Source organism: Procambarus clarkii, chromosome 44, assembly GCF_040958095.1.
Source record: "Procambarus clarkii isolate CNS0578487 chromosome 44, FALCON_Pclarkii_2.0, whole genome shotgun sequence".
Lineage (NCBI taxonomy): Eukaryota > Metazoa > Arthropoda > Malacostraca > Decapoda > Cambaridae > Procambarus > Procambarus clarkii.
This window is the reverse complement of record NC_091193.1, coordinates 20829196-20856959: the sequence shown is the minus strand read 5'-3', so window position 1 is coordinate 20856959 and position 27764 is coordinate 20829196. Positions and strand designations below refer to the sequence as shown.

The window sequence follows — 27764 nt, the reverse complement described above, 5'->3', positions numbered from 1 at the left end:
GTGTGTCATAAAATCATTTTGAGGGCAATGGGATGACTTGGACCATCGTCAGACCAACTCGGAACTATAATAACCGTACCCATTGGGCTTCAGTTCACGGCCTCCGGGATACAAAGAATAACGTATTCAAACCGTTCTGGTGAATGCATTATACTTTGTGAGTACTGAGTCAAACCAGGAGTGTGATGAGTCAGATCAGGTGTGTGATGAGTCAGGCCTGGTGTGTGATGAGTCAGGTCAGGAGTGTGATGAATAGGGCCATGATCAGTAGTGGGGGGGGGGCACATCAGAACAGGGCGCCCGGCGCCACTCTGGCCCTATTAAAGGTGATGGTGCAGTGCCACACCACCAGTGCCTGGTGTGGTGATGGTGCTCTACCATATCAACAGTGTGGTGACGGTGGTGGTGACTCTATATGACTCGTTATCGAGTCTGAAGGACGACACTATTCTCCTACCACGCAGGTGATGGAAGCTCTCACTCACAAGGACTCTCAGACGTACCTAAATGGTACCCCCAACTGATACTTTAAATATGTACAATGGAGTGAACTACTACCAGATAACTTTCTCTCTCCGGCCCCTGGAGGACGAGAGAGAGAGAGAGAGAGAGAGAGAGAGAGAGAGAGAGAGAGAGAGAGAGAGAGAGAGAGAGAGAGAGAGAGAGAGAGAGAGAGAGAGAGAGAGAGAGAGAGAGAGAGAGAGAGAGAGAGAGAGAGAGAGAGAGAGAGAGAGAGAGAGAGAGAGAGGAGAGAGAGAGAGAGAGAGAGAGAGAGAGAGAGAGAGAGAGAGAGAGAGAGAGAGAGATTTTTAACCATCATCAGCTAATATGTGATCGACAGTACGGTTTGAGAAAAGGCTGATCTCTTTTTCAGGCTTTTCAGCCTTATTAGAAAAAGGCTGAGAAGGTTGCTGATCTCTTGCTAAATCTTTCTCCACTAAGTGGCATCAGTCACTGGATGAGTCCAAGATCAGTTGTGTTGTTGCTCTAGACACAGCAGGAGCCTTTGATCGAGTCTGGCACTGTAGATTAGTGAAGCTTCAAGCACTTAGCATCTCAGGCTCCATCTTAAGAGTTAATACAAGACTACCTTCAAGAACGGACTCTAAGAGTAGTCCTCAATAGAGCAGAATACAAAAGCCACACAGTTGCTAGCAGCGTTCCACAGGGTAGTGTGCCTGGCCCTCTGCTGTGGAATGTGTTTCAATGATCTACTTCATCTTATTCCGTAAACTCAACCCTATGCCGATGACTGCACTCTGGTTGATACGTGGTTGATGGGGTTCTGGGAGTTCTTCTACTCCCCCAAGCCCGGCCCGAGGCCAGGCTTGACTTGTGAGAGTTTGGTCCACCAGGCTGTTGTAAGCCACAGCCACAGAACAACAAGCAACAGCTCTCTAACCTTTGCATTCAGAAAGGAAGAAATGCCAACTGCTACAAGACTCATAAATCAACAATTTCTACCTGGGATAGGGTAGAAACACAGGAGATGATTATAACTAGACTGCACAGTGTAAACAGGACAGGCATATAAATGGATGACATAAAACTTAAGAGTTCACAGATGAAATGAACATTTTGGGAACGAAGTTTGACTCTTCATTGACAATGAAGAGTCGCGAGGTTAACCCTAGCCCAAAAGGCAGCCAGGTAACATACAGCTTTACGGCGCATCTCACACCTTCTTGACAGCAGGAAACCTTATATAAAGCACAAGTTTGTTCCCATTTTACGAATGGAGTCCTCTCCTGGACTGCCTTCCCTCGGTCGTTTGTCAAACATTTGGACAAAGTGGAGAGCAGTGCCACAAGGCACATCTCAAGTCTTGACCAAGTCTACTGGGAATGGTCTAAACCATTCCATGTCTGAACCATTATGGTGTGACATTAGTGGACTTACAAGGCTAACATTCTCAAAGTTCAGCACCTGGCCCAACTTCGTGGACAGCCAGCAGTTGGCACCAATAACACTTGGCTCTCAACTTTCAACAGTTTCATGCTGGAACTGCCTTTCTCGAGACAATCACGCCATCAGCGATCGTTCATTTCTAGGCTGAGTGGCATCTGGAACTTGTTCGCTTATCAGGATGATAGACGGGAGATCAGGTCATCTGATATTATGAAGGATCTGGCACATAGTTGGCTATGGGCTCATCCTGCTCCTTATATGATTGTTACTTAAGAGTTAAATAAAGTGTAATACTAATAATGCATATAAGAAGTTCATTAAATAAATAGGTCGTTAAGAGCAGGTTTCAGCCGAACTAAGGTAGGATTACAGCTCTTGCTTGCAGTTTCACCTGGTTCCTTATATGATAGTTTCCTATGTGATAGTTTAAAAAAAAAACATTCTCAAGAAATAAATGAGTCTCTAGGAGCAGGCGTCAGATAAGCAGAGGTAGGATAACAGCTCTTGCTTGAGCTTTCACCAGTACTTCAAGTCCAAGTCTTAGTTTAAAACTAGACAGATCGAGAGAATAAAATTTTTATTTTCATGTGAAATAATTTAGGAAATCAAGAGAGACCTTCAGCGCTGTGGACACGAAGAGGAGCACATGACTCCACCTCCTTAAAGATGACCTGACCCAGTAGGTCAGTACCGACATGGAGATGACCTGTCCTGTGAGCCAAGTTGCTGTGGTGACCCGAGGTGACCTGACCCAGTAGGTCAGTACCGACATGGAGATGACCTGTCCTGTGAGCCAAGTAGCTGTGGTGGCCCGAGGTGACCTGACCCAGTAGGTCAGTACCGACATGGAGATGACCTGTCCTGTGAGCCAAGTTGCTGTGGTGACCCGAGGTGACCTGACCCAGTAGGTCAGTACCGACCTTCTACAGTACAGTAGAAGTACAAAACTTCAGTATAGTTTTGTCCTGGAGACAACGTTTCCAAGACGAACTAAGGAGGCAGAATCTTTTCAAGTCCCGCTCCACTAGGCCGAGTAAACCATTAGCCTCACAGTTGCCTGGGGTATATTACTCACACACTTCATCTCTCTCTCTCTCTCTCTCTCTCTCTCTCTCTCTCTCTCTCTCTCTCTCTCTCTCTCTCTCTCTCTCTCTCTCTCTCTCTCTCTCTCTCTCTCTCTCCTGAAAAGAATCTCAAGATAATAAGCTCTAAGACAATGAAGGCGTTTGTGACGCCCTGCTCTCTATGAGACAGGAAAAAGAGGCACTTAAGCACGCTCCGGGAAGCATTAGGTCAGAGCATTACATAAAGAGTGACCAAGAGGAGGAAGAACAGGTAACGTGCCAGGTATGCCAAGGTAACTAGGAGACCTGGGGGTTACGAAAGCGGTTACGCAAGCACTTACGAACGTGTACATCTTTCCTCAATCTTTGGCGGTTTTGGTTACATTTATTAAACAGTTTAGAGGTATTTTTACAGGTTATTTAATTCTTATTTCTCCCAAGTAGACGTGTCTCAGAGACTTGTCAGAAATGACTGTCAATGTTCACTAGAGGTTCTCATGTCGGACTGGCCATCGCTCGCTGGTAAAGACACAACACGGAAGTACAAGACTGTCATCACCTCACTGTCATGACCCAGTGTCACGTCTCAGTGTCGTGTCTCAGTGTGTCACGTCTCAAGAGTCACGTCTCAGTGTCACGTCTCAGTGTCATGACCCAGTGTCACGTCTCAGTGTCACGTCTCAAGAGTCACGTCTCAGTGTCACGTCTCAGTGTCATGACCCAGTGTCACGTCTCAGTGTCACGTCTCAGCGTGTCACGTCCCAGTGTGTCACGTCTCAGCGTGTCACGTCTCAGTGTCAGGAGGGTCCAGCGCCATGAACATTCTCCTGTGGTGTCAGGAGAACGCTTTCACCAACACCCTTACACTCCTTAACCAGGAGGCCAGGTCGACAACCGGGCCGCGGGGACGCTAAGCCCCGGAAGCACCTCAAGGTAACCTCAAGGTAACCTCCTTCCCTTGCACTTCCCTTGTATTTGGCTAATACTCACCCTTATACCGCTATTGTAGAGGAACTCTAGAGTGACAGCGAGAGGATGAACAGGTCTCTAAACCCTCTTTAGCCTGCCTCAACAGGTTATTTTAGCGTGGAATGTAGACGAGGCACAGCTAACAACCCAACCATCCTACATCCCAACAACTCCGCATGACTCGGAATAAATTATCAAGCAGTGAACTTCCAAGATCTTGTCCCCCCCCCCATTATCTACCCTCACCCCCCCCCTCCCATCTACCATTCCCCATCACTGCTCTGGAAGGTAATTGGCCTCGTCAATATTCACTACGATATCTGAGGCATTAAATGTCGAACTGACACGAGGATTAGTTATTTTGCGTTATCCTGTCCGGTTTAATTAAATCAAATGTGCCTCACTGAGTAGTGAATGATTGACGCTTTACTGATGCAACCTGGTAACCGGGCCCCCCCACCACCTGGTAACCGGGCCCCACCACCTGGTAACCGGGCCCCACCACCTGGTAACCGGGCTCCTACCACCTGGTAACCGGGCCCCACCTGGTAAGGAGCAGCACCGGGTTACAGGCGCTATCTACCTGACCTTCCTCAGGGGTCCCAAGCCCACACACCTGTATCAACAAGTCACATATACCCCCACACATCTGTATCAACAAGTCACATATACCCCACACACCTGTGTCAACAAGTCACATATACCCCATACCTGTGTCAACAAGTCACATATACCCACACACCAGCAGGCAACTCCACACACACACACACACACACATCCAATAACGTCACGCCAGGAAGGCCGGAACAATGTAAAAAACCCAAAATGGAGCGGTGGGTACTGGTGCCGGGCGGGGAGGCCGACCCGTGGCCGACAAAACACGCCGACAACGCCGACATTCGGCAGATAAAATGCAATTCCACCACAGGGCTCGGACCATTGCTGCCCGGAATGTCTTTATGAAACGATAAATAATATTACAAATTCCATGGTTGGTGAGGGGCAGCGTTGTGTGTGTGTGTGTGTGTGTGTGTGTTTACTATTTGTGGCTGCACAACCGAGCTCTTTAGCTCTTGGACCCCGCCTTTCTAACCAATTTTCCACTGTTATATCTACTACATATATTTCTCTCTCTGTTATACTCAAATTCTGTCAGTTGAAATGTAACCAATCACAGGCAAGTAGGCCTCTGACGTCATGCCAGACAGAGGAGCATCAAGCATGCTCCCAGCAGCCTCAGTTATCCTCACAGACCCAGAGTAGGTGGACCTCGGCTGGCCAGTTATACACCTGTTTGCCTCACTCAATAAATATATACAGAAGCGACTACTGTGTCTACATTCAACCCGAACAAGGCAAACGAATACTGGTAGCAGCAGTGGGATCCAGAAATTTTTTTCTGGAAGCAAAAGTTCCAGTACCCAGCATCGCCTCGTGTTCCAGCCAAAACCGCCGCCACCGCCACCGCCATAAGCCGCCATCCTGCCACCCACGCATCAAATATTGTGCCAGACCGGGGTCCTGCCATCAACCACTACTCCAGGCTAACGTTTTAGAAGTAAGGGTCAATATTTTCCTGTGAGAACGCTCACTCATCAGTGAGGAGGAAGGAAGCTTCCCGCGCCAGCCATTTTTGAACCTCGCGCCACCACGTGGGAACCACCTATTACACCCACCACCACCACCACCGCCACCCAAGCTGACAGTATCAAGCTTCGTGAGGGTGCAAGCTACTGCAATCGTCGTCAGCCATCGTCGCAGGTATCAACTGGTTATTCCATCGTCGCAATATTGTCGTCGTCAGAATTTATCTTCGTGCCTCTAGCCTGAACAGTGTGGGGTCCCTGAGTCTCGCGCCACCGCCGCCAGGAGCGCTGCCGTCGCATCCAGTTTGTAAACACGCCTCACATGGGCCTCTTCAGATCTTCACGACGCTTCTCCTACTTTGGCTACTGGTGATCCTCATAAATTACAACCCTGAGATAAGTAATTGCTAGTTGAGAACAACGTGCCAAGTGTTAAAAAGTGACTTATGTAATAATTCCCATAATATCCTGTGAATTAACCATTCAGTGACTTGTTAAATATTGGAGCTGGTTCAGTACTGCACTCCCCACAGTTTTCCTGTGTGATTTCAACATTCCTGCTTCTTACAGTAATTTCATTGAATTTTAATTGTTCTCCTAGAGTGTTATTGGTAAATTCAAATTCCAGTGAATTAAGAAATCCTTGTTTTAGTAGCAGTTAAGGATTTGTGCAATATAATTTTTTTTAATTTCTCCAGACCTAACTTGAAATTTATCCTTTAAGCATTTTATTTTAAACTTTTACCATAGGAGTTATATACATTCCTGTGTCCAGTTTATGTGCTACATCCATATTTCTTGCATTGCCACTTGTTGTGTTGAATCTTTTTAATGAAATTTTGCAATTGCATTTCCCAGTTTTTATTCTAAATTGCTGTGCTTAGTCTGGTTTAATTAATTTACATACATCTAATTCCAGTCATTTTTTAATGAAAGATTGCTAAATTTAGTTTACAATTTGCTTGTTCTTAATTATTTTCTTGCCTAGCCCAATTTAATAATTTTATTTCTGCCATTTTTACTTTAGCCAAGTTGATATTTTTTGTGTTTATTTTTGTGTATACTATTTCTGATGCCAGGTGCACTTAATTATAATCTGCGTTCAAATATTACTTCCACGGCTGTGACAATGCCTACCACTGTTGAAACCCCTTCAGAATCAATGGGAACAGTTGCTCGTCCCAATGGCCAGAGATCAGCTCAGGAAATGGCTATTCCTCTTTTTGCTGGGGAATCGCGTTTATTAGAATCATGGTTTAGTAAGGTTGAAGCGAAAACAGTTGCACGTTTTTCTAAGCCTACTGATGCCGAATACTTAGCAATTGCACGGTCAGCCGTGGACACAACCAAAGGTGATGCACGTTTTGTTGTTGATGAGAAAGCCATTGTTAGCCTCCAGTCTTGGCCTGAATTTAAGGATTTCTTTCGCCGTCGCTTTGTTAATAAAGGAGACCTTGACCCATATAGGTTAGTCAAGAAAATTGCCAATGCCACCATGCAGCCTGGTGAATCGTTTAATGCGTTTACTAGCCGTCTCGATCAGTATCTGTATGCCTTAGTTTCTGCTATGAATAATTCGACTTGGTTAGATAAAGACAATAATCTGTCCCCTGAGGCTATGGCCAAAATGATAGCATTTGGTACTTTAATGCATTTTGCCCCTGAGCATACAAAACCAATCGTTGAGCAACAAAATTTTGGTGTTAAACATGAAATTGGTGAAGTGTTTGAGGCTATTAACAATGCCGCCGATAAACTAGCTCCCCGAAGTGCTCAACTGTTGCCACCCTCTGATGCTGTAAATGTAGTTACAAGTTCTCAGCATCCTCCCACAAATTCTCAAAACTCTTGGTCGCAGAAGCGTACCCATGCTCGTAGCCCCCAGTCAAATTCGCCGCCTCATAAAATGCCGAAACGCCATAGTCCACAACCATCCACTCCCTCATGTTGGCATTGTGGTAAGAGTAACCACCTTGCAAGGGACTGTTGGTCCGCCCCTAGATCATCACCTCCTAGACAATTCTCTCGGCCCCCTCATCAATCTAATCATTCTAGGCTTCCATATTGCACGTACCATAAACAAGTTGGTCACCACACTGCGGATTGTAGAGCTAGGCAAAGGACATCTCCACCTCGTAACTCCCATGGTCAGTCTTGGCGAGGCTCACAGCGTCCAAGACATTATCAGAACTCTCGTAATTACAACTCCCAGCCCAGCTATAATGCAATTTCAAATTATAATGCTCAGTCACAGAATGCTGGAGCTCAGAATGTTCACTCCATGTCGTCGGGAAACCCCCAAGGCCATCCGCTAACCAATTCAAGCTAGCCAATCCTAGTGCCCTCCCTGTGTATTCAGTAGCTACCCAAAATAGATTTGGACACTTGACAGAGGAGGACACTGACTCTAAACCAGTTGTAGATGTTGACGGATCCACAGTAAATTTGACACAAACAAGACGCAGATATCCCAGACAACATAAGTCAAAAATAGTAACTTGTCCAGTCTCAAGTGATGGTCCCCTTGTATCAGCCATTGTACATGGTAGAGTTTTAAAAGTTTTTCTTGACTCAGGTGCAAAAATTAATATTGTCAAGCCCTCAGCTCTTAGAGACATTGAAAGTATGCACCCTACTATTTTAAAACAGTCACACATACCTTTTCTAAGTGGTATTTCAGGAAATAAAGTAAAAGTTCAGGGTGAAATTGACCTCCCACTCAAGTTCAATGATGTCACATTGTCTATAACATGTTTAGTTGTTGACATTATTCATTTTCCTGGAGACATTCTCTTAGGTCTGTACACCATGATTGATGAAAATATTGCATTGTTTCCCCATCGTTGGAACATAAGTATCAAAGACCATGTCATACCCTTGTGTAGCATGTATCGACAGGGCCACGAGTTCAACCTTCAATCAGATTATGTTAATTTTGTTGACACCCGCCTTGCTAGCGTAGGTTTGTCAGATCATTGTCGTGGTAGCATACCCGAGAAAACAGGCACTCGATTGAAGCATAGTAGTTGTACAGTTGTTAAGGAGAATGAGTATCGGGACTTTCTGGAAGGGGACGCCCTAACGGATTCTCGTTGTCTCGCTCGCCTGGCAGCTTCCATCTCTGAAGTCAGTGGTTCCACGGCTACTGACACTGTGCTACACCCTCATTCTCTCACCAGAATAAGAGTTAAGGTTCAGGGAGTGCCTGAGTTGTCGGATGTGATTGCGGAAAGTGAAACATGTAAAGTGAATGGTACATTTGTTGAACCCTCCTGGCACACAGTGCAGGATGGTACTGTCTCACTTTTTTATCGCGAACACAAGTAATGCCGATATCCATCTCCAGTCTGGTACCCATGTTGTAGATTTTGCCCATTACTCGTTACCGGTGCGAGTTGTGGATGATGTCTCCATGGATCATACTGTTTGTACACTCACACCAGGAGAACAGGGATCTCAGCCAGAGGTGCAAGCGCAACACCTCAGTCCTACTGATTTTCCTGACTCTGTGGCTCAGCTTTTGAAAATTTTGAACAAGAATAGAGCTGTTGTTGCTCTACCAGGAGAAAAATTAGGTCTCACTCCTCTTATTACACATAAAATTCCCCTTGAACAAGGAACTACGCCTATTTATGTACCAGCTTACCGTCTTCCCCATTCTCAGAGAGCAGAAGCAGATAGACTTGTAGAAGAAATGTTACAGAGTGATGTAATTGAATCGAGTAATTCGCCATGGAACGCTCCATTGATTCTTGTACCAAAGCGAGATGGGACTTGGAGACCTGTAATCGATTATCGCAAGCTTAACAGAGTAACAATACCTGATCGTTTCCCACTTCCAGTTCTAAATGATTTGTTGCAAAGCATTGGTCGAAACAAAGTATTCTCAACGTTAGATTTGTTGCAGGGATTCTGGCAAATCCCCCTTGATGAGGAAAGTAAACAATTGACAGCCTTTAGTACTCCCAATGGTCATTTTCATTTCAAAAGAATGCCGTTTGGTTTGCGTAGTAGTCCAATAACCTTTTCACGGCTCATGACAAATCTATTTCGTAGATTGATAGGAAGTACGCTTCTAGTTTACCTTGATGATCTCATAATCATGTCGCAAGATGTTCAGACTCATTTCCAGAACCTTGAAAAGGTACTTGCAAAGCTCGCTGAAGCTAATTTAAAAATAAAGCTTGCAAAATGTTCATTTTTAAAGCAAAAGATTAATTTCCTAGGTCATACAGTTACACCTTCAGGTATTACATTGAATGAATCAAAAATTATTGCTGCCCGTGATTTTCCAACACCTCGTACCGCAGAAGCCGTAAGACAGTTCACAGGTCTTGTAGGATTTTATCGTTCATTTATTGCTGGATTCTCTATTATAGCCGCTCCGCTTTACAAGTTGCAAAGAAAAGATGAACCCTTTGTTTGGGGAGAGGCCCAGGATCAGTCATTCAAAAAACTCAAAGCAGCCTTGATTTCGTCACCTGTCCTTAGGTATCCAGATTTTTCTAAACCTTTTACGTTGGTTACAGATGCTAGTGACATAGGTCTAGGTGCTGCATTACTTCAAACAGAAGGTCACAGAGATCACGCAATAGCTTATGCTAGCCGTACTTTATCTAAAGAAGAGAAAAATTATAGTGCAACAGAACGAGAAGCCTTGGCAGTTGTTTGGGCACTTAAACATTTCAAGGATACAATTTATAATTACCCAGTTCATGTTCTTACAGATCACCAACCATTAATTCCCTTGTTCAAAAATAAGAATCCAGTTGGAAAGTTTGCTAGATATTTGCTCACAATTCAAGAATTCAATCCCACATTTGGATATATTCCAGGAAAGCAAAATGTTGTAGCCGATGCGTTTTCTCGACACGTAGCTGCGATTCAGTTAAATTACCCAGCATTAGATGCTACAGTAGTAGAAACGGAACAAAGACAAGACCCCATATGGGCACCCGTCATTAAATTTTTGACTAAGCAAGACACTCGCCCGATTCATAAACCACCAGTACCATTGAAAGAACTAGTTATGTTGGACAATTTACTGTGTAGAGTAGTAAAGCTAGGGACAGCCCCGAGGAAATGTTGTCAGTTAGTTGTTCCAGCTGTCTTGGTACCAACTGTGTTAAAAATTATCCATGATGCTCCTGCAAGTGCACATCCAGGAAAGGATCGTACACTCCAACAAGGTCGATTGAAATATTTTTGGCCAAAAATGGCTAAGGAGATTGCTCATTATGTTGACAGATGTTTAACTTGTTTACAGCACAAGGGACATGTTTCAGGACCTAATCCAATTCAGGTGTACCCAGCAACTAAAGCTCCTTGGGAACGAATATCGATGGATTTATTGACAAATTTTGCGGAAACAGAGAAAGGGAACAAACATTTGCTTGTAATGGTCGATAATTTTTCACGGTTTTGCGAACTAGTTCCTATCCCGAACAAAACAGCAGAAACCATAGCCAGCGCATTCCATGACCAAATAATTTGTAGATATAGTATGCCTAAAGTAATCCTTTCAGATAATGGTCCAGAATTCAGTAATAGTATTCTAACTAGCTTGTGTGATTTATATAACATCAAAAAATGTAGCATCATGCCTTATCATCCGGCAAGTAATGGACTAGCTGAACGTACTAACAGGAAAGTGTTAGATGCCTTGAGAGTCACGTTGAATTTTGATAACAACAATTGGGATGATTTTATACCCTTAATTCAGTGTGCTATAAATTCTTCAATTAATGTTTCTACTGGTGACACACCTCACGCTATTCTTTATGGTACAGATAAGATCCTCCCTAATGAATTGATTAACGTACCTCCTACTCCCTTATATAACGTAGATGATTTTGTTCAAGTGAAGCGTAGACAAATGCAATTAGTATTCAAGAAAATACGAGAACAACTGTCCAAAGCAACAGCCGAGTTCACTCTAGCAAGGAATGCACGAGCTAAACCCAATAAAATAACTATTGGATCTGTAGTAATGATACTTAACCAACACAGGTCTGGTCCTATGTACAAGTTAACTAAGAAATTTTTGGGTCCATATAAGGTAATCGAGCTTATTAAAGGTAACAAATACAGACTTAAGAACTTGTTAACAGGAGAGTATATAAATGAACATTTAGACCACATGAAGTTAGCTAAAATGACTGTTGACGAGACTGATGAGGAAGATGACAATGAACTTACCCAGACAGATACTCCTACTCGGACACCACCTTCTGTGGTTGACAGACCACTTGATGTTCAGCAACCCCATACTAGCAATTATAATCTTAGATCTAGACCTCTCGTTTCAACCGTGCACTCACCACATGTCCATTGGCTAGATGTTAACGAGGATATCTCTCAAGATGATAGTTTGTCACATGAAGTTTCATCTGTTCCGGACCTTCAGTCAGAGCCAGAGTTGTATAGTGCTCTGGATGAGCTAGGTGTAGATATCCGCAGAATTTATAATTGATTGCACTCTGCAGTTATTCTGTTTTTTTTTTTTCAAAACAATCATTTGCAGTATTTCTACCACATGTGTCTTATTATTACCATTATATATAATGTATAGTTTTTCTCAACTTTATTTTGTTATAAATTAGATGCCATTGTTAAGTCTACTACCATTTGTATTTTTACAGTGCTTGTCATAAGAGTTATTATTGTTCTAGCAACCACATTGTGGCCAGTGAATCCTGACTGCTATCACGCAGATGTTAGTCTTCTTGATCCAGGTCTTGTATATGCTTGTAAATATATTGCACATTATATATATTGTACATTGGTCTTGTAAATATATTGTATTATTTCAAAAAAAAAAAAAAATGAGAAAAAAAAAAAAAAAATCATTATCTATCTTGAAATTCAATTGTGGTTGTTAGGTCAGAACTTTGTTCTATTAATGTAATAATTGTTTAATTTTGTATGGTTTTCAAGCACATGCCATTGACACATGTTAATAATTTTGTTTAGGCAATACCTTGAGTTGTATTGTTCATATCTGATCAGTAGACATACACATGTTCTTAATACTCTGATTTAATCAAAGCATTGTTACCATGATTTTCACCTATTATGATGAATTTTTTTTTTTTGGTGCATATATGCCGAGTTGTTTGTATTACGCACACCTGATCTTCTTTCAATGTTTTATTATGCAAATTTCACATGTAAGCCATTATTGTATGCCACCGAGGTCCTTTCAGTATCATTGTAACTATATAGCTAGCCAGAGCTTGTCGACAAGGGACGTCGACTTGGTAGCGTGTCCGAGCGGTGTTATACTCAAATTCTGTCAGTTGAAATGTAACCAATCACAGGCAAGTAGGCCTCTGACGTCATGCCAGACAGAGGAGCATCAAGCATGCTCCCAGCAGCCTCAGTTATCCTCACAGACCCAGAGTAGGTGGACCTCGGCTGGCCAGTTATACACCTGTTTGCCTCACTCAATAAATATATACAGAAGCGACTACTGTGTCTACATTCAACCCGAACAAGGCAAACGAATATCTCTAGCACAAGCGCGAACACACACACATTCCCAAGAAGCAGCCCGTAGCAGCTGTCTAACTCCCAGGTACCCATTTATTGTTAGGTGAACAGAAGCACCAGGGTGAAATTGCCCATTTGTTTCCCAGCCTGCACCGGGTATCAAACCCGGCGGAGGACTGCTTGATACCTGCTTGATGGGGTTCTGGGAATTCTTCTACTCGCCAAGCCCGGCCCGAGGCCAGGCTTGACTTGTGAGAGTTTGGTCCACCAGGCTGTTGCTTAGAGCGGCCCGCAGGCCCACATACCCACCACAGCCCGGTTGGTCCGGCACTTCCTTTAGAAAACAGTCCAGTTTTGTCTTGAAGATGTCCACTGTTCTGGCAATATGTCTTATACTCGCTGGGAGGACGTTGAACAACCGCGGACCTCTGATGTTTATACAGTGTTCTCTGATTGTGCCTATGGCACCTCTGCTCTTCACTGGTTCTATTCTACATTTTCTTCCATATCGTTCACTCCAGTACGTTGTTATTTTACTGTGTAGATTAGGAACCCGGCCCTCCAGTATCTTCCACGTGTATATTATTTGGTCTCTCTCTCGTCTCCTTTCTAGTGAGTACATCTGGAGAGCTTTGAGACGATCCCAATAATTTAGATGCTGTGAGAGGAGGCGGCCAGCCTATAGGCATAGAGCTGAGCATCTTGCAGGGACGACGCCCGGGCCGGAGATGAGTATAGATGTAGCTCGGTGATTGACCACTTCCAAAGGTCACTAGAGTCGCCAGCCCGCAGTTACATTCTTTATTGAAGCTGGTCTCGTGACCTTTGCCCCCTCCTCCGCCACACTGGTAACCAATAATGCTGTTAAGTGTCTCCAGCCTGACACACACTTAACACCTGTGCTTAACCTGTGCTCGGAGTTACCGCGGGTACCAACTGTTAACTAGTGTGAGGTAGTATATATATATATATATATATATATATATATATATATATATATATATATATATATATATATATATATATATATATATATATATATATATATATATACAAGCAGGAGGGAGAGGAGGGAGTATGGGGGGATAGTGGAGGTGGTGTGTGTTGGGTGAAAGAGAGGGGGGAGGATTGTGTGGGGGGGGGGGAGGGGTCGAGGGGGGTGAAGGAGGAGGAGGTGGAACTAAAGCTGTGAGGTGCAGAGGTACCTGGAGCTACTCTCTACCACTCTTGGGGGCAGGCGGTCTCTCTCTCTCTCAGCCTGGACACACCCACCCACCTGCCGTCTGACGTGGTACCCACACCTGACCCCGTCCAATAGACGTGACAGTAGTCGTGTATATATATATGACTGGCACCACTCACTAACGACCCTCACAGCTCAGTGCCACCTGTTAGTATTCAATGGCCTTCAGGGCTGTAACTCTGTACCGAGACTCCTCTGTATCGTACACACCACGACCCGTCACTCTCCACGACCACGTCACTTTCACGACCACCACATCGCGCAAACACAACACACACGTGATGTGAACACGTGTGTCATCAAATACTGACTTTACACAATGGGGGTCGAACCTGCATCCATAGAATCCCATAGTAACAGGCACATCATGGTTCAATGGGTAGCGTGTGCGCCTGGGTGCCAAGAGACGCAGCTTCCATGCCACTGTCCGGGGCCGTAATATTTGCTCACATAATAGCCGCAGTTACTTGTCCACTGTGCCCCTCCACTCCGGGTATGGTTGACCGGCCGGAACTGGGTTTTCCAGCACGACTCAATATCATACACTCTGAAGTCTTCCAAGCTAACTTGATCTTTGAAGACAGTTTTATTTTCCTGCTCGAATCTGGTTCTGTAGCGAGAGAATAGTGGGACGGGTGGTGAGGTGGTGTGGTGTGGTGTGGTGGGTGGTGTGGTGGGCGGTGTGGTGGGTGATGAGGTGGTGTGGTGTGGTGTGGGTGGTGTGGTGGGTGGTGTGGTGTGGTGGGCGGTGAGGTACCACACCGCCGGGGCTGGAGCAGGCAAGGTGAGGTACCTAGCAAGAAGGGCCCCAAGAACAATGACCTGACGCAAGTCCTTCTTGTAAGGGTTGGGGGGTAGGGGGGGGGCTGAGGGGGGCACTTACCCCCTATACGTGTATGTGTGTGGTGGGGGGGAATAAGCTCCTGGGCCCCGCCTCTCAAATAGTATTCGACACATGAAGAATTAAAGTAGTTTGCTATGATGTCTTCCATCCGGGTGTCCGGTGTGTGTGTGTCCTGTGTTTCTCACCCGCCAACGATGAGAGACTTACCTCTGTGTCGCCTTTCTGTGTGACTCATCTGCTTTAGTCCAGGACCTTCCCTGGTGACAAATCTCTCCACTTTCTCTTGCGTTGTGCTTGCTTAACAAGGTGTGGCTTCCACACTGTCGCTTCATTCTCTTATAGTGGTCTCACATACGTGACGCCCTCCAGTGCACTGTAGGATTCCTCGTAAAGGTTTCTCATTGGCGTCCTTACGTTCTCCAGACGTAAGGACGTCAGATAAGCCGCCGACGTCACCTTGGAACGCACGCCTCAGATTATGGATTCGGTGCAATATTCACCAGCTAGGTGAACAGGCGCATCAGGGTGAAAGAAACCCTGCCCATTTGTTTCCTCCTCCGCCGGGAATCGAACCCGGGCCAGTAGGACTACGACCCGCCATAGCGTTGTCCACTCAGCCGCGAAGCCCCACGTGTTTATATGTGTGTGTGGGGAGGGGCTTCAGCTCCTGGGACCCGGCCTTTGACTGCCGGTTATCCGGTGCATGACTCCTAGCCTTCTTGTGCTGCACATGAGACAAGTGCACAACTACACCTGGAGTGAGCTTGGATTAGAGTGATAAGGATTTGGGATGGGACGGTGGAAAGGAATAATCCCCAACCACTTGGACGGTCAGGGATTGAACGCCGACCTGCATGAAGCGAGACCGTCGCTCTACCGTCCAGCCCAAGTGGTTGGGTCCAGTTTTGGGGAGCAGTAATGAAGCTTCTACTGGCGTCCCTTTGAAAAGTCGTTGAATACTGCTGGTGCAGTCACGCCTGGGACTGCGTACATCTGCTGTGTACGTCATTTTAAGTGCGGTCATGGAAGCCCCATAACCATTATAGAACATACGTCGAGACCCTCAAATTATAGACGGTTGGAGCGTCAACCAATCACGAGGCGGCTTCAGGTTCCCACACACGAAATTGAAGCCGTTTCAGGTTTCTCGCTGAAACCATCGATAATTCCAAGGAAGTGATGATGACATAGTTAACATGGGTGGCAGGAGAGTCAATAGGGTGTGGGTGAGGGGTGGGCATGCCAGGGTGTACGAGAGGGTGGGCATGCCAGGGTGTACGAGAAGCAGGACATACCAGGGTGTACGAGAGGGAGGGCATGCCAGGGTGTACGAGAGGGAGGGCATGCCAGGGTGTACGAGAGGGAGGGCATGCCAGGGTGTACGAGAGGGAGGGCATGCCAGGGTGTACGAGAGGGAGGGCATGCCAGGGTGTACGAGAGGGAGTGCATGCCAGGGTGTACGAGAAGCAGGACATACCAGGGTGTACGAGAGGGAGGGCATGCCAGGGTGTACGAGAGGGAGGGCATGCCAGGGTGTACGAGAGGGAGGGCATGCCAGGGTGTACGAGAGGGAGGGCATGCCAGGGTGTACGAGAGGGAGGGCATGCCAGGGTGTACGAGAGGGAGGGCATGCCAGGGTGTACGAGAGGGAGGGCATGCCAGGGTGTACGAGAAGCAGGACATACCAGGGTGTACGAGAGGGTGGGCATGCCAGGGTGTACGAGAGGGTGGGCATGCCAGGGTGTACGAGAAGCAGGACATACCAGGGTGTACGAGAAGCAGGACATACCAGGGGTGTACGAGAAGCAGGACATACCAGGGTGTACGAGAAGCAGGACATACCAGGGTGTACGAGAAGCAGGACATACCAGGGTGTACGAGAAGCAGGACATGCCAGTGGTGTAGAAGAGGGGCAGAGCACGACATAACACCACAAAACACTATACACTTACGGCACACTCTGCAGCAAAGTGTCGGCAGCCCTGAAGCACAGTCTCGGAGTAGCGGCGGAGGTCGGTGTAGCGGCGCATGCTGTCCAACACAGCCTCCATGCTGCCCGCCAGCATGGAGCCCTCACGGGGCGGGCAGGACGAGCGGGGTCAAGTGCCATCTAGGCATAGCGGCGGGGGGCGGGAAGGGGCGGCGACGGGTGGCACTCTGAGAGTGCCAGGATAACACCGTGGGTGGCACTGTTCTGGGTGCCGCCCCCCCAGCCGCGCCTCACCACACACTCACCATTCCTCTACCTGCAAGGTGGTGGGGGCCCTCACACGTCACCCAAGACACTCTACATCACTCCCCCCGTCACTCCAGAAGAGGTTACGGGCTCGCCATAGCCCGTGCTACATGGACACTTCGTTCTGAGTAGCTAAAGCTAAAACAACATTGAGAAGATGCTGCACTCACGGGAGATATAAACACGCGTGATGCTGACCAATCACATCTCATGCACGCTACAGTCCACAACAGGCAGGTGAGTCGGTGTAGTGATCCATTAGCCCCCTTCTATAAGTCATCTTCACCTAGAGACGCGTGTTCACCATCAATGGGAACATTATATTCACTCGTTCCGTTCATCGTTTCATGAAAGAGGTGAATTACCATTGGAGACGGCGCTGTTAGGAGTGAGTGTTAAGGTCATTTAGTAGCCCTGGGGCCAGATTCACGAAGCAGTTACGCAAGCACTTACGAACCTGTACACCTTTCCTCAATCTTTGGTGGCTTTGTTTACAATTATTAAACAGTTAATGAGCTCGGAAGCACCAGGAGGCTGTTTATAACAATAACAACAGTTAATTGGTCAGTTCTCATGCTTGTAAACTGTTTAATAAATGTAAACCAAAGCCGTCAAAGATTGAGGAAAGATGTACACGTTCGTAAGTGCTTGCGTAACTGCTTCGTGAATCTGGCCCTTGGAGACTGTGTGTACTCGTTCAAGGATCATCTCCACACCCCTCATCATCTCGTTACCATGGAAACAAAGACCCCATACAGCTTCTCTCTCTCTCTTTCTCTCTCCTGTCTACCATCACAACACCTGCACACCACCACGTGTACTCATCTACATATACTCACATGTACTCACATAAGCTCATCTACATGTATTCATTCGTTATTTTTTTGTTTACGTGAATATCAGCATATATTGGTCCCGTATTACGAGGCTCCCAGGGATCAAAGGTCACTACGGGGGGGGGGGGGGGGGGGTTAATGGTATACAATTTATTATAGATCAATAGAATCACTTACATATCATTGGGTTGTACGTATGTATATATATAGTGTCTTACCACTACGCCACGGAGACTCCAAATTACAATCGTAATTGCAATCGTTCCCCTATTGAACTAGGGTGGGGGGGGGTTGAAGAGGGGGGTGTTAAGGGGGTTTTGAGGGGTTGGGGGAGGGGGAGAAGGGGTAGAGGAAGGGTGGGGGGGAGAGGGAGAGAATTAGGCCTTTTGTGAATATCCTCCACCGGTTTCGCCAATAGGTGTCAGTAATTTGCATTATTTACAATTTGGAATCCGGACACGCTCGCTGCTTCACACCCTGGTGCCGGGAATAAATGTATTATATATATATATATATATATATATATATATATATATATATATATATATATATATATATATATATATATATATGTATATATATATATATATATATATATATGTATATATATATATATATATATATATATATATATATATATATATATATATATATATATATATATATATATATATATATAAAACTTATATGCAGTTGGATTCCTTATTCCTGTGTTTATCACTAATAAAAATTTGGCGTGTTTAATGTAAATTGTTCCTCGATCAACACTAATATTGTCGATCAATTTATAGATAATTGTTTGGGCAACACCAGAGATGAGGAAGGCTCGTTACTGGCGTCGTCAGACCGGTCGTTAAGAGCAGGTTAGTAAGATGTGTCACGACGCTCTCCTTGTGGCCAGCCCGTCCTCCAAACAAAGATCCAAAAGTGATTCCATGCACCCGCCAAACCCCCTGTTTATGAATGGAAAACGGTTTACACACGACTCACAACTGCTGACATTCGAACATATCCGGAACAAGTGCTTCACTGACGAATTTTGTTCGAACCACAACGCTATAAATGCTTCACCCACGTACCCCCTCCCCTTCCGGCCCGTTGGCGTCGTGAGGGGGCTTGGTGGACGGCTGCCGGAGTGTGATGCTCCGTTGGGCAGTCCTCTGTCCTTTTCTGGCCTTGCACTCCTGCTGCTGTCTTCTCCAATTGTGCCGGATCGCTTTTCCTTTTCCTTATGTTTCGTTTTTCTCCCCCCTCTTCTCCTCTCTGCTTGTCGTTTCCTGCCGACCTTTTGCTTGTTTTGGATTATTTCTTTGGACTTCTTCTATTTTGACGCCCGGGTGCTTGAGGAGGCATACTCTTGCACCCGTAGAACTGTAGTACCCGACGTCTCGAGCGAGGGGAACCTTTTATTGTCAATCCCCCTTTCGTCGCTGAACCCGATCTCGACGGACTGACGGTTCTTAAGGTGGCGTTTGTGGGGCGTATACTCACGATGCACCCCTAGGGGGCCCCGGCATGATCGGCGATAGCTTCCTGTTGGGTGTCCTGCCTCTAATTGTGGCTCCATGGTGGGTATGGGGGCACATTCGTGGATGAATTTTTCACTTTTCGTCTCTATGTCGTTGAATGTTTCCGTTGTACCCTCTCAGGCTCGTGGGGTGGGCGACCAAGCCCCCGAGTCGGCCTGTATTGGAAGACCAGGCTCTGTAGCTCCCGCTGCGTTGGGCCCCGACCTTGCTCCTCCTTTGACCGTCCTGACTTCTTCCCCCAGCTCCCCTCCCTCCTCTGAGGTTGGGTCGAGCCTCCAGCCCCCGGTGGTGACCACTTCGTCCCCTGGTGTGGCTAAGTCTTTCGTTGTGACTACTGCGCCTTTTGACCCCTCTCTCTCTAGGGGTTCTCAACGCCGTTCGCGCCCCAACCGCACTCGCTCGATTCCTTCCCGTGCTGATGCGTATCAGGCCTTGTTTGGTCCTGCTTCATGGGCCAAATACTTTGATCTCCTCCCTCTTGATTCTGCGCCTCCTGACGATTTCTCCCTCCATCGGCATCTTGTAGATTCCGTGGATGCGTGTGTTACTTTCAACCCCACTCGTCTCGGTACACGTGTCGTTGCTGCTCCTTCTCAGGATGCGGCTTCCCGCTTGGCTGCCTTATCTTGCCTTGGCGAGATCCCTGTTCGGGTCTCCAAGAACGTTCAGATGAATTCCAGTGTTGGCACTATTCTCCTCCCACCCCATGTTGCAACCGGTGTTCGGAATCTGCAGGATTGCCACGATGATATTCGGCATATCCTTGATGCCCAAGGCCATTCTGTCCTCCAGGTCGACTCGTTTACTCGTCCCCCTCGTGGTCGTCGCCGTCAACCCCTTCGCGTTGTGAAGATCACCTTTGATGGTAGGACCCTTCCATCCTCTGTCATTCTTGCTGGTGCTAGGTGCTCTGTCCAGGAGTATATTCCTTCTCCTCGACTTTGTAATAAGTGCTGGAGGTTTGGGCATGGTGCCCTCCGCTGCTCTGGGACTGTCTCTCTCTGTCCTTTGTGTGGGAGTGAAGGTCACTCTAAGTCGGAGTGCACTTCTCCCCAAGCTCGCTGCCTCAACTGCGGTGAGGCCCATCCTACGTTCTCCCGTGCCTGTGTACATTACAAGCTTGAGGCGGCCGTCCTTAACCTGAAGCACCGGGAGCGTTTGTCTTTTCCTGAGGCGAGGCGCCAGGTTCGCCGGCTCCCGCCTTATACTAACATCTCTTATGCTCGCGTGTTGCACTCTTCCTCTCCTCGTCCTTCCCCCCTTCCTCAGACTCTCAACCGTTTCCGGGCCTTGGACCCTGATACTCCCACTGCCCCCTCCTCTGTTCCTTTGAGTTCTTTCCCGAGGGGTCCCCCTCCTGGTCCTCTGTCTGGGGTTCCCCTTCTTTCAACCCGGTCTGTCATGTCTCCTGTGTCTTCTTCCTCGTCCCCCTCCGATCCTCCTTCCCATCCTCTTCCTCCATCTATCGGCTCTCCCCGCCGCCTGTCGGTGCAGGCGGATGTCCATCGCTCTCCTAACGGCCGTCGTGTGTGCTCTCGTTCGGCTTCTCCGGTTGAGACACTGGAATCCGTTGCCCGGTACGTAGTTGCTGGGACACCGGTCTCTTTAAGTCAGAAGCGTAAGCCTGGCTCCTCTCCTTCCTCTTCCCCGGCGGGTAAGAAGGCTTCGCTTTCTTCCTCAGCTCCTCCTTCTGGCTCTGTTGCTCCTTCCCCTCCCGTTTCGGTGCTTGCGCCCCCTGTTCCTGCTATGGAGGTTTCTTTGGCCCCTGCTTCCCTTTCGGTTGCTGCTCTTGCTGGGGTGCGCTCCCCTCTTTCTACTCCCCCTCTTCCTGCTGCTGTCCTTGACTGCTCCTCTCCGTTGTCTCCTCCTCTTCCTCCTCCTCCTCCGGACCCTGCCCGCCCACCTCTGATCTGTTCTCCCGTTTCCTTCCCTCCGTCGTTGCTCAGTTTACCCATGCCCCCTAACCCTGACTTTGCTGACCCTGATCCCGACCCTGATATTCTTTAACGTGCTCTGTTGGTCTTTCGCCTTTGTTTCTTCCTTGTTCTTTGTTTTTGTCCTTTCTCTTCTCGTCGTTGTCCATTCTTCAATGGAACGTTCGAGGTTATTACGCCAATTTCCTCGAACTCCAACTTCTGGTTTCGCGGTTTTCGCCCCTTTGTGTCTGTCTCCAGGAGCCAATGCTTGGTGCTCGTCCTGGTCGTTTTCGTGGCTATTCCTTTCTCTCCCCCCCCCCAGCCATTGCTGGGGCTTCTAATTCTTCTGCTCTCTTGATTCGGGCTGATGTTCCCTTTGTTCCTTTACTTTTTCCTTCGCCTCTCCATTGTTCTGCTGCTCGTATCTTTGTGGGGAAATGGTACACAGTTTGTTCCATTTATCTCCCCCCGAGTGTCCCGCTCTCTCTTCCTGATTTGAAACACCTCCTAGACTCCTTGCCGGAGCCTGTGCTCCTGCTGGGTGACTTCAATTGTCGTCATTCTCTTTGGGGTGACGTTCTGACGAATACCCGGGGTCGCCTCCTTGAGCCGTTTCTCCTCTCTTCTTCCCTGTCTCTTCTGAATTCTGGTGAGCCCACTCATTTGGACTCTCGAACTCGCACCCTTTCTTGTCTTGATCTTTCTCTCTGCTCTTCTTCTCTTTACTTAGATTTCACGTGGCAGGTTCTTGATGACCTCCATGGAAGTGATCATTTCCCCATCCTTGTTTCCTTTTTCTCTTTTCGCCCTTCCCTCTCTTTCCCTAGGTGGCAGTTTGCTAAGGCGGACTGGACCCTATTTTCCCTCAGTGCTACTCTCTCTGACCTCTCCCTTCTGCCCCTCTCTCGCGCTCTCCTCCTTTTTCATGACACTGTCTTCGACGCTGCCCTCCGCTCTATTCCTCGCTCTTCCTCTCGGGGTCCACGGAAGTGCGTTCCCTGGTGGAATGCGAACTGTGCTCGGGCTGTCCGCTGTAAGCGTGCAGCCTGGAAGAAGCACCGCCGTAGGCAGACGACCGATTCTTTTCTTTTCTTTCGGAAAGCGAGTGCGGTGGCCCGTAGGGCCATCCGTACGGCTAAACGTGAATGTTGGGCATCTTATGTCTCGACAATTACGTCCGAAACCCCTCTGGCCCAGATCTGGAAGCGTATCCGCAAGATAGCGGGTAAGTTCGTTCCCGATGTTTCACCGGTCCTTCACCTCCATGATACTCTTGTGGCGGACCCGTTGCAGGTCGCTTCCGAACTGGGTTCCCACTTTTCTTCTGTTAGCTCTGGTCTTCATCTTCCCCGATCTTTCCTTCTTCGTAAACCTGTCCTTGAGTCTCGTCCTTTAGATTTCTGCACTCATCTTCAGCTTCCCTATAATGATCCCTTCTCTCTCTCTGAACTTCGTTCTGCCCTGGCCCTCTGCGGTTCTACGGCGGCGGGCTCCGATGGTATTCATTATGAGATGCTTCGCCATCTCCCTCCGAGCACGTCTCAGTATTTACTGAGTCTGTATAATCGGATCTGGGAGTCGTCGTCAGTCCCTGAGGACTGGCTCGATGCCGTTGTCCTCCCTGTTCGCAAACCGGGGTCTCTGGGTACTTCCCCTAAGGACTTTCGCCCTATTGCTCTCACAAGTTGTGTCTGCAAACTCTTTGAACGTATGGTTAACGTTCGTCTGATGTGGTTCCTGGAACACCATCACCTCCTCTCCCCTTCTCAATTTGGTTTCCGCAAGTGCCGCAGCACGACAGATGTCCTGGTGAACTTGGAGGTCTATATTCGTACTGCTTTTGCTGCGAAGACCTCCGTTGTTGCCGTCCTTTTTGACCTAGAAAAGGCTTACGACACCACTTGGCGTTATCATATCCTATCTCAACTTCATTCTTTTGGCCTTCGTGGTCATCTCCCTCTCTTTCTCCGCAGCTTCCTCTCTCGTCGTTCCTTTCGGGTGCGCCTTGGTACCGCTCTCTCTCCCTCTTTTCAGCAATACGAAGGTGTGCCCCAGGGTAGTGTTCTGAGCACTACTCTTTTTCTGGTTGCCCTCAATGGTCTTCTTTCCTCTCTTCCTTCTGGTGTCTTCTCCGCTCTCTATGTCGATGATCTTACCCTTTGTTGTCAGGGTGATGATTCGCCTCTCCTTCAACGCCGGCTTCAACTTGCAATTGATGCCGTGTCGTCTTGGGCCACAGGTCATGGCTTCAAGTTCTCTACTTCTAAGACTTGTGCCATGACTTTTACGCGGAAACGGGTTGTTCTTCGTCCCTCTTTGTCACTTTATGGTCATCCCCTTGAATACAAAGATTCCGCGAAGCTTTTGGGGTTATTCCTTGACACTCGTTTGTCTTGGTCTCCCCATATCTCTTACCTCCGTGTTGAGTGCTCTAAGGCCCTTACCCTCCTTCGGGTCTTGTCCCATACTTCTTGGGGGGCAGATAGGCGCACTCTCCTTGCTTTACATTCCTCTCTCGTCCTGTCTAAGCTCGATTATGGTTGCCCTGCTTACTCGTCTGCTTCTCCTTCTACTCTTCGCCGTCTTGATGCTTTGCACCATACTGGGTTGCGCCTCAGTTCTGGTGCCTTTCGTTCGACTCCCGTCCTTAGCTTGTATGTTGACACTGGCTTCCTGTCTCTCCAGGACCGCCGTGATCGCTACTGTCTTCGCTATCTTGCGCGGTCCTTGCAACATCCTTCCTCTCGCCTCTGTCGTGCTTTAACTTTTACCCCTCCTGCGGTTCCTGTTCCTCTTCGCCACCTCCCTCTTTCTGTCCGGTTATCTCGCCTACAGGATTCTCTTTCCGTTCGTATTTCTGATGTTTCTCCTCGTGTTGTTCCTTCTTTGCCCCCGTGGAGGGTCCCTCTTCCGCGGTTTTGTACATCCTTGACTCGTATCACTAAAGCTTTTACCCCTCCTACGGTTCTAAAACGCCTTTTCCTCGAGCACTTTTCTTCTCACTCCCGCTCCGTTTCTGTCTTCACCGATGGGTCTAAGTCAGCGGACGGTGTTGGCTACTCTGTTGTTTTTCCTGATCGCACTTATATGTGTCGCTTGCCTCCGGAGACTAGCATCTTTACAGCGGAACTTTATGCTATTCTCTATGCTCTTCGTCTCCTGCTTTCTCGTTGTCAGTCTTCCTTTGTGGTTGTTGTTGACTCTCGTAGTGCCCTCATGGCTCTCGGGTGCTTTAATCCAGTTCATCCAGTAGTTGTCGAGATCCAGCATTGGCTGTTTCTCGTTCACAGTAAATTTAAGTCGGTTGAGTTTTGTTGGGTTCCCAGCCATGTTGGCGTGTCTTTAAATGAGCGTGCGGATGCTGCCGCTAAGGAAGCTGTCCGCTCTTGTCCCATCTCTCGTAAAGGCATTCCGTATTCCGACTTTTACCCGGTTATCCATTCCTCAGTCCTTACCCGTTGGCAGGCTTCTTGGTTGTCTGTTACTGGTAACAAGCTACGTACTCTTAAATGTTGTGTTTCCTCGTGGCCGTCCTCCTTCCACCGTAACCGGCGGTGGGAAACAGCTCTGGCGAGGTTGCGTATTGGCCATACTCGCTTAACCCATGGTCACTTGATGGAGCGCCGCCCTGCTCCTTATTGTCATAGTTGCATTGTCCCTCTTACGGTCGTGCATGTCCTTCTTGATTGTCCTGACTTCCAGGACGAGCGTGTGTCTTGCTTTCCGACCGCCCCTCGCGGTCACCTATCCCTCGATAGAATTCTTGGTGACTCGGATACTTTTGATATCGTTCGCCTTATGCGTTTTTGTTCTCGTATTGGCATCCTTGGTGATATTTAGCGCCCTCTGATTATTTTGCGTATTTGATGGTGCTACATAGCCTTCCCGGTTTGGTGCCTTCTTTTGATAATTACTTACTTACTTCACCCACGTACTACAAATACAAATAATCGCCAACAGAACCTAAACACCTAACCTAACCTATGCCTATATATGCACAATATGCTAATATCTTATAATATTAATTTATATTTGAAAAGATTCCTGTTTCGAGTGAACACCATGTTAAAATTTATGAATTGCGTCTGTGGGGTCGACCGCTGGATGGAATGGACTTGAGTCAAGGACGGGTTGGCCCCTGATTGGCAGGCGCTTGATTGCCTAACTGGCGGTGAGTGCTGGACGCACAGGTCGTCACGGCCACCTCCACAGCACTCTGCACCTCCGACTACAGAAGAAGTTTATCATTCTCCGGGAAGTAGTGTGGGGGGTCGGACGCCCCCCGCCCCAGCCCACCGTCGCCCCCCTTCGCTACGCAAAATGATTGGCTGTTCTTCCACCAATCGGACACAATGTCTTGAGACGATATCAAGACGCCCACTCCCGACCACCTCAAGTATTCGGTAAGCTTAATTTAGTTATTTTTTCCTTTCTGTGGGAACGTCATTCGACCCCTCAAGGTGTTCAAGAGAGATCTTGATAAGCACCTCCAAAGGATACCTGATCAACCAGGCTGTGACTCATACGTCAGGCTGCGAGCAGCCGCGTCCAACAACCTGGTTGACCAGTCCAGCAACGAGCAGGCCTGGTCGACGACCGGGCCGCGAGGCCGTTGATCCCCGGAACCCCCACAAGGCAGCATCCTCACTGGCCTGTGAAGTAATAAACATAAGCAGCATCCTTCCTCCAATATGACCTAATTACTTTACTCTGATGAGGCAAAACTGTAAACTAATTTCTCCAATAAAGATGTTAATTATGGGTAATTGCCAGGAGGGTGTCGCCGGAGACCCGAGACTGTCTTGTTTAACACCCTCCGGTGTGTGACCTCACCCACTCCAGGCCCTGAGTAGTGTCCCAACACTAGCCTGGGTGTTCTCTGTCAAGTCTGTCAGCTTTCAACGTTAGCTCCTGCTTCTAACGTAAACACGAACGTCTCTAAACGTTAGCCCCTGCTTCTAACGTAAACAGGAACGTCTCTAAACGTTAGCCCCTGCTTCTAACGTAAACAGGAACGTCTCTAAACGTTAGCCCCTGCTTCTAGCATGAGCAGGAACGTCTCTAAACGTTAGCCAATGCTTCTAGCATAAGCAGGAACGTCTCTAAACGTTAGCCCCTGCTTCTAACGTAAACAGGAACGTCTCTAAACGTTAGCCCCTGCTTCTGTCATGAACAGGAACGTCTCTAAACGTTAGCCCCTGCTTCTGTCATGAACAGGAACGTCTCTGAACGTTAGCCCCTGCTTCTAACATGAACAGGAACGTCTCTAAACGTTAGCCAATGCTTCTAGAATAAGCAGAAACGTCTCTGAACGTTAGCCCCTGCTTCTAGCAAAAGCAGGAACGTCTCTAAACGTTAGCTCCTGCTTCTAACATGAACAGGAACGTTCGTAAACTTTACAGTGTATCTCTTAACACCAGCTGGGGGCTGCCCAATAGACGCTACTTCACGCCTGCAACACCACCTGACTGAACCCCCCACACCCCCCCTACCCTAGTATACCGCCACGACAGGAGGCGCCTTTGAGAGCCTCGCGTCTCCCTCCGCAATGAACGGCCTTGCAAACACGAAGCAAACACTGGTGTCAACAAACCTCGGAACACTACGCTTCAAACAAGAGAGGGGGAGAGAGAGGTTAAAATGAGAGGAAAATGAATGGTGAATAAAATTGGAGTGGGTGAAAATGAGGTGGAGAAAAACCAGGAGGGAAGACGAGAGGGGGGATATGAGGGTGAGACAGGGGCTTAGACAGGGGCTTAGACAGGGAAAAAAGGAAGGTCTAGACGGACCTTCAGATGGATCTATAATTTAAATCTAAATGGGCAGATGGATCTATAATTTCCTGACTAATAGAACCCAATTTGTAATAGTCAACAAAATCAAATCAGGTCCATCAACCGTGAAGAGCTCAGTCCCTCAGGGTACTGTGCTTGCTCCAGTACTCTTGCTTATTCTCATAATGGGCATAGACAAGGTCACAAACTATAGTGCCGTATGAGAAAATCATACGTGAAATGTGTATAGCACTCTATCATTCTTTGCAGATGACACTAGGATTTTTAAGAGAGTAGACGACATACTGCAAACCGCCAATCTTGTGTTAAACAGGTCTTTCAATGAGCCACATAAAATAATATGGTAT

General features: G+C 47.5%; 1 protein-coding gene across 4 annotated transcripts in view; it reads right to left on the bottom strand.

Moving 5' to 3' along the window:
• Nucleotides 1-27764, bottom strand: part of LOC123745325 (GTPase-activating protein CdGAPr) — a 427987-nt gene that overhangs the window by 175409 nt on the left and 224814 nt on the right. The window contains exon 1 of one of the 4 annotated variants that reach the window (XM_069300775.1): nt 17058-17723. The exons of the other annotated variants lie outside the window; for them this stretch is intronic. Within the exon in view, the coding sequence (XP_069156876.1) occupies nt 17058-17171 (114 nt within the window). The 5' untranslated portion in view covers nt 17172-17723. Of the gene's footprint in view, nt 1-17057; nt 17724-27764 lie in introns of those variants that run through there. 4 annotated transcript variants of the gene reach the window in all.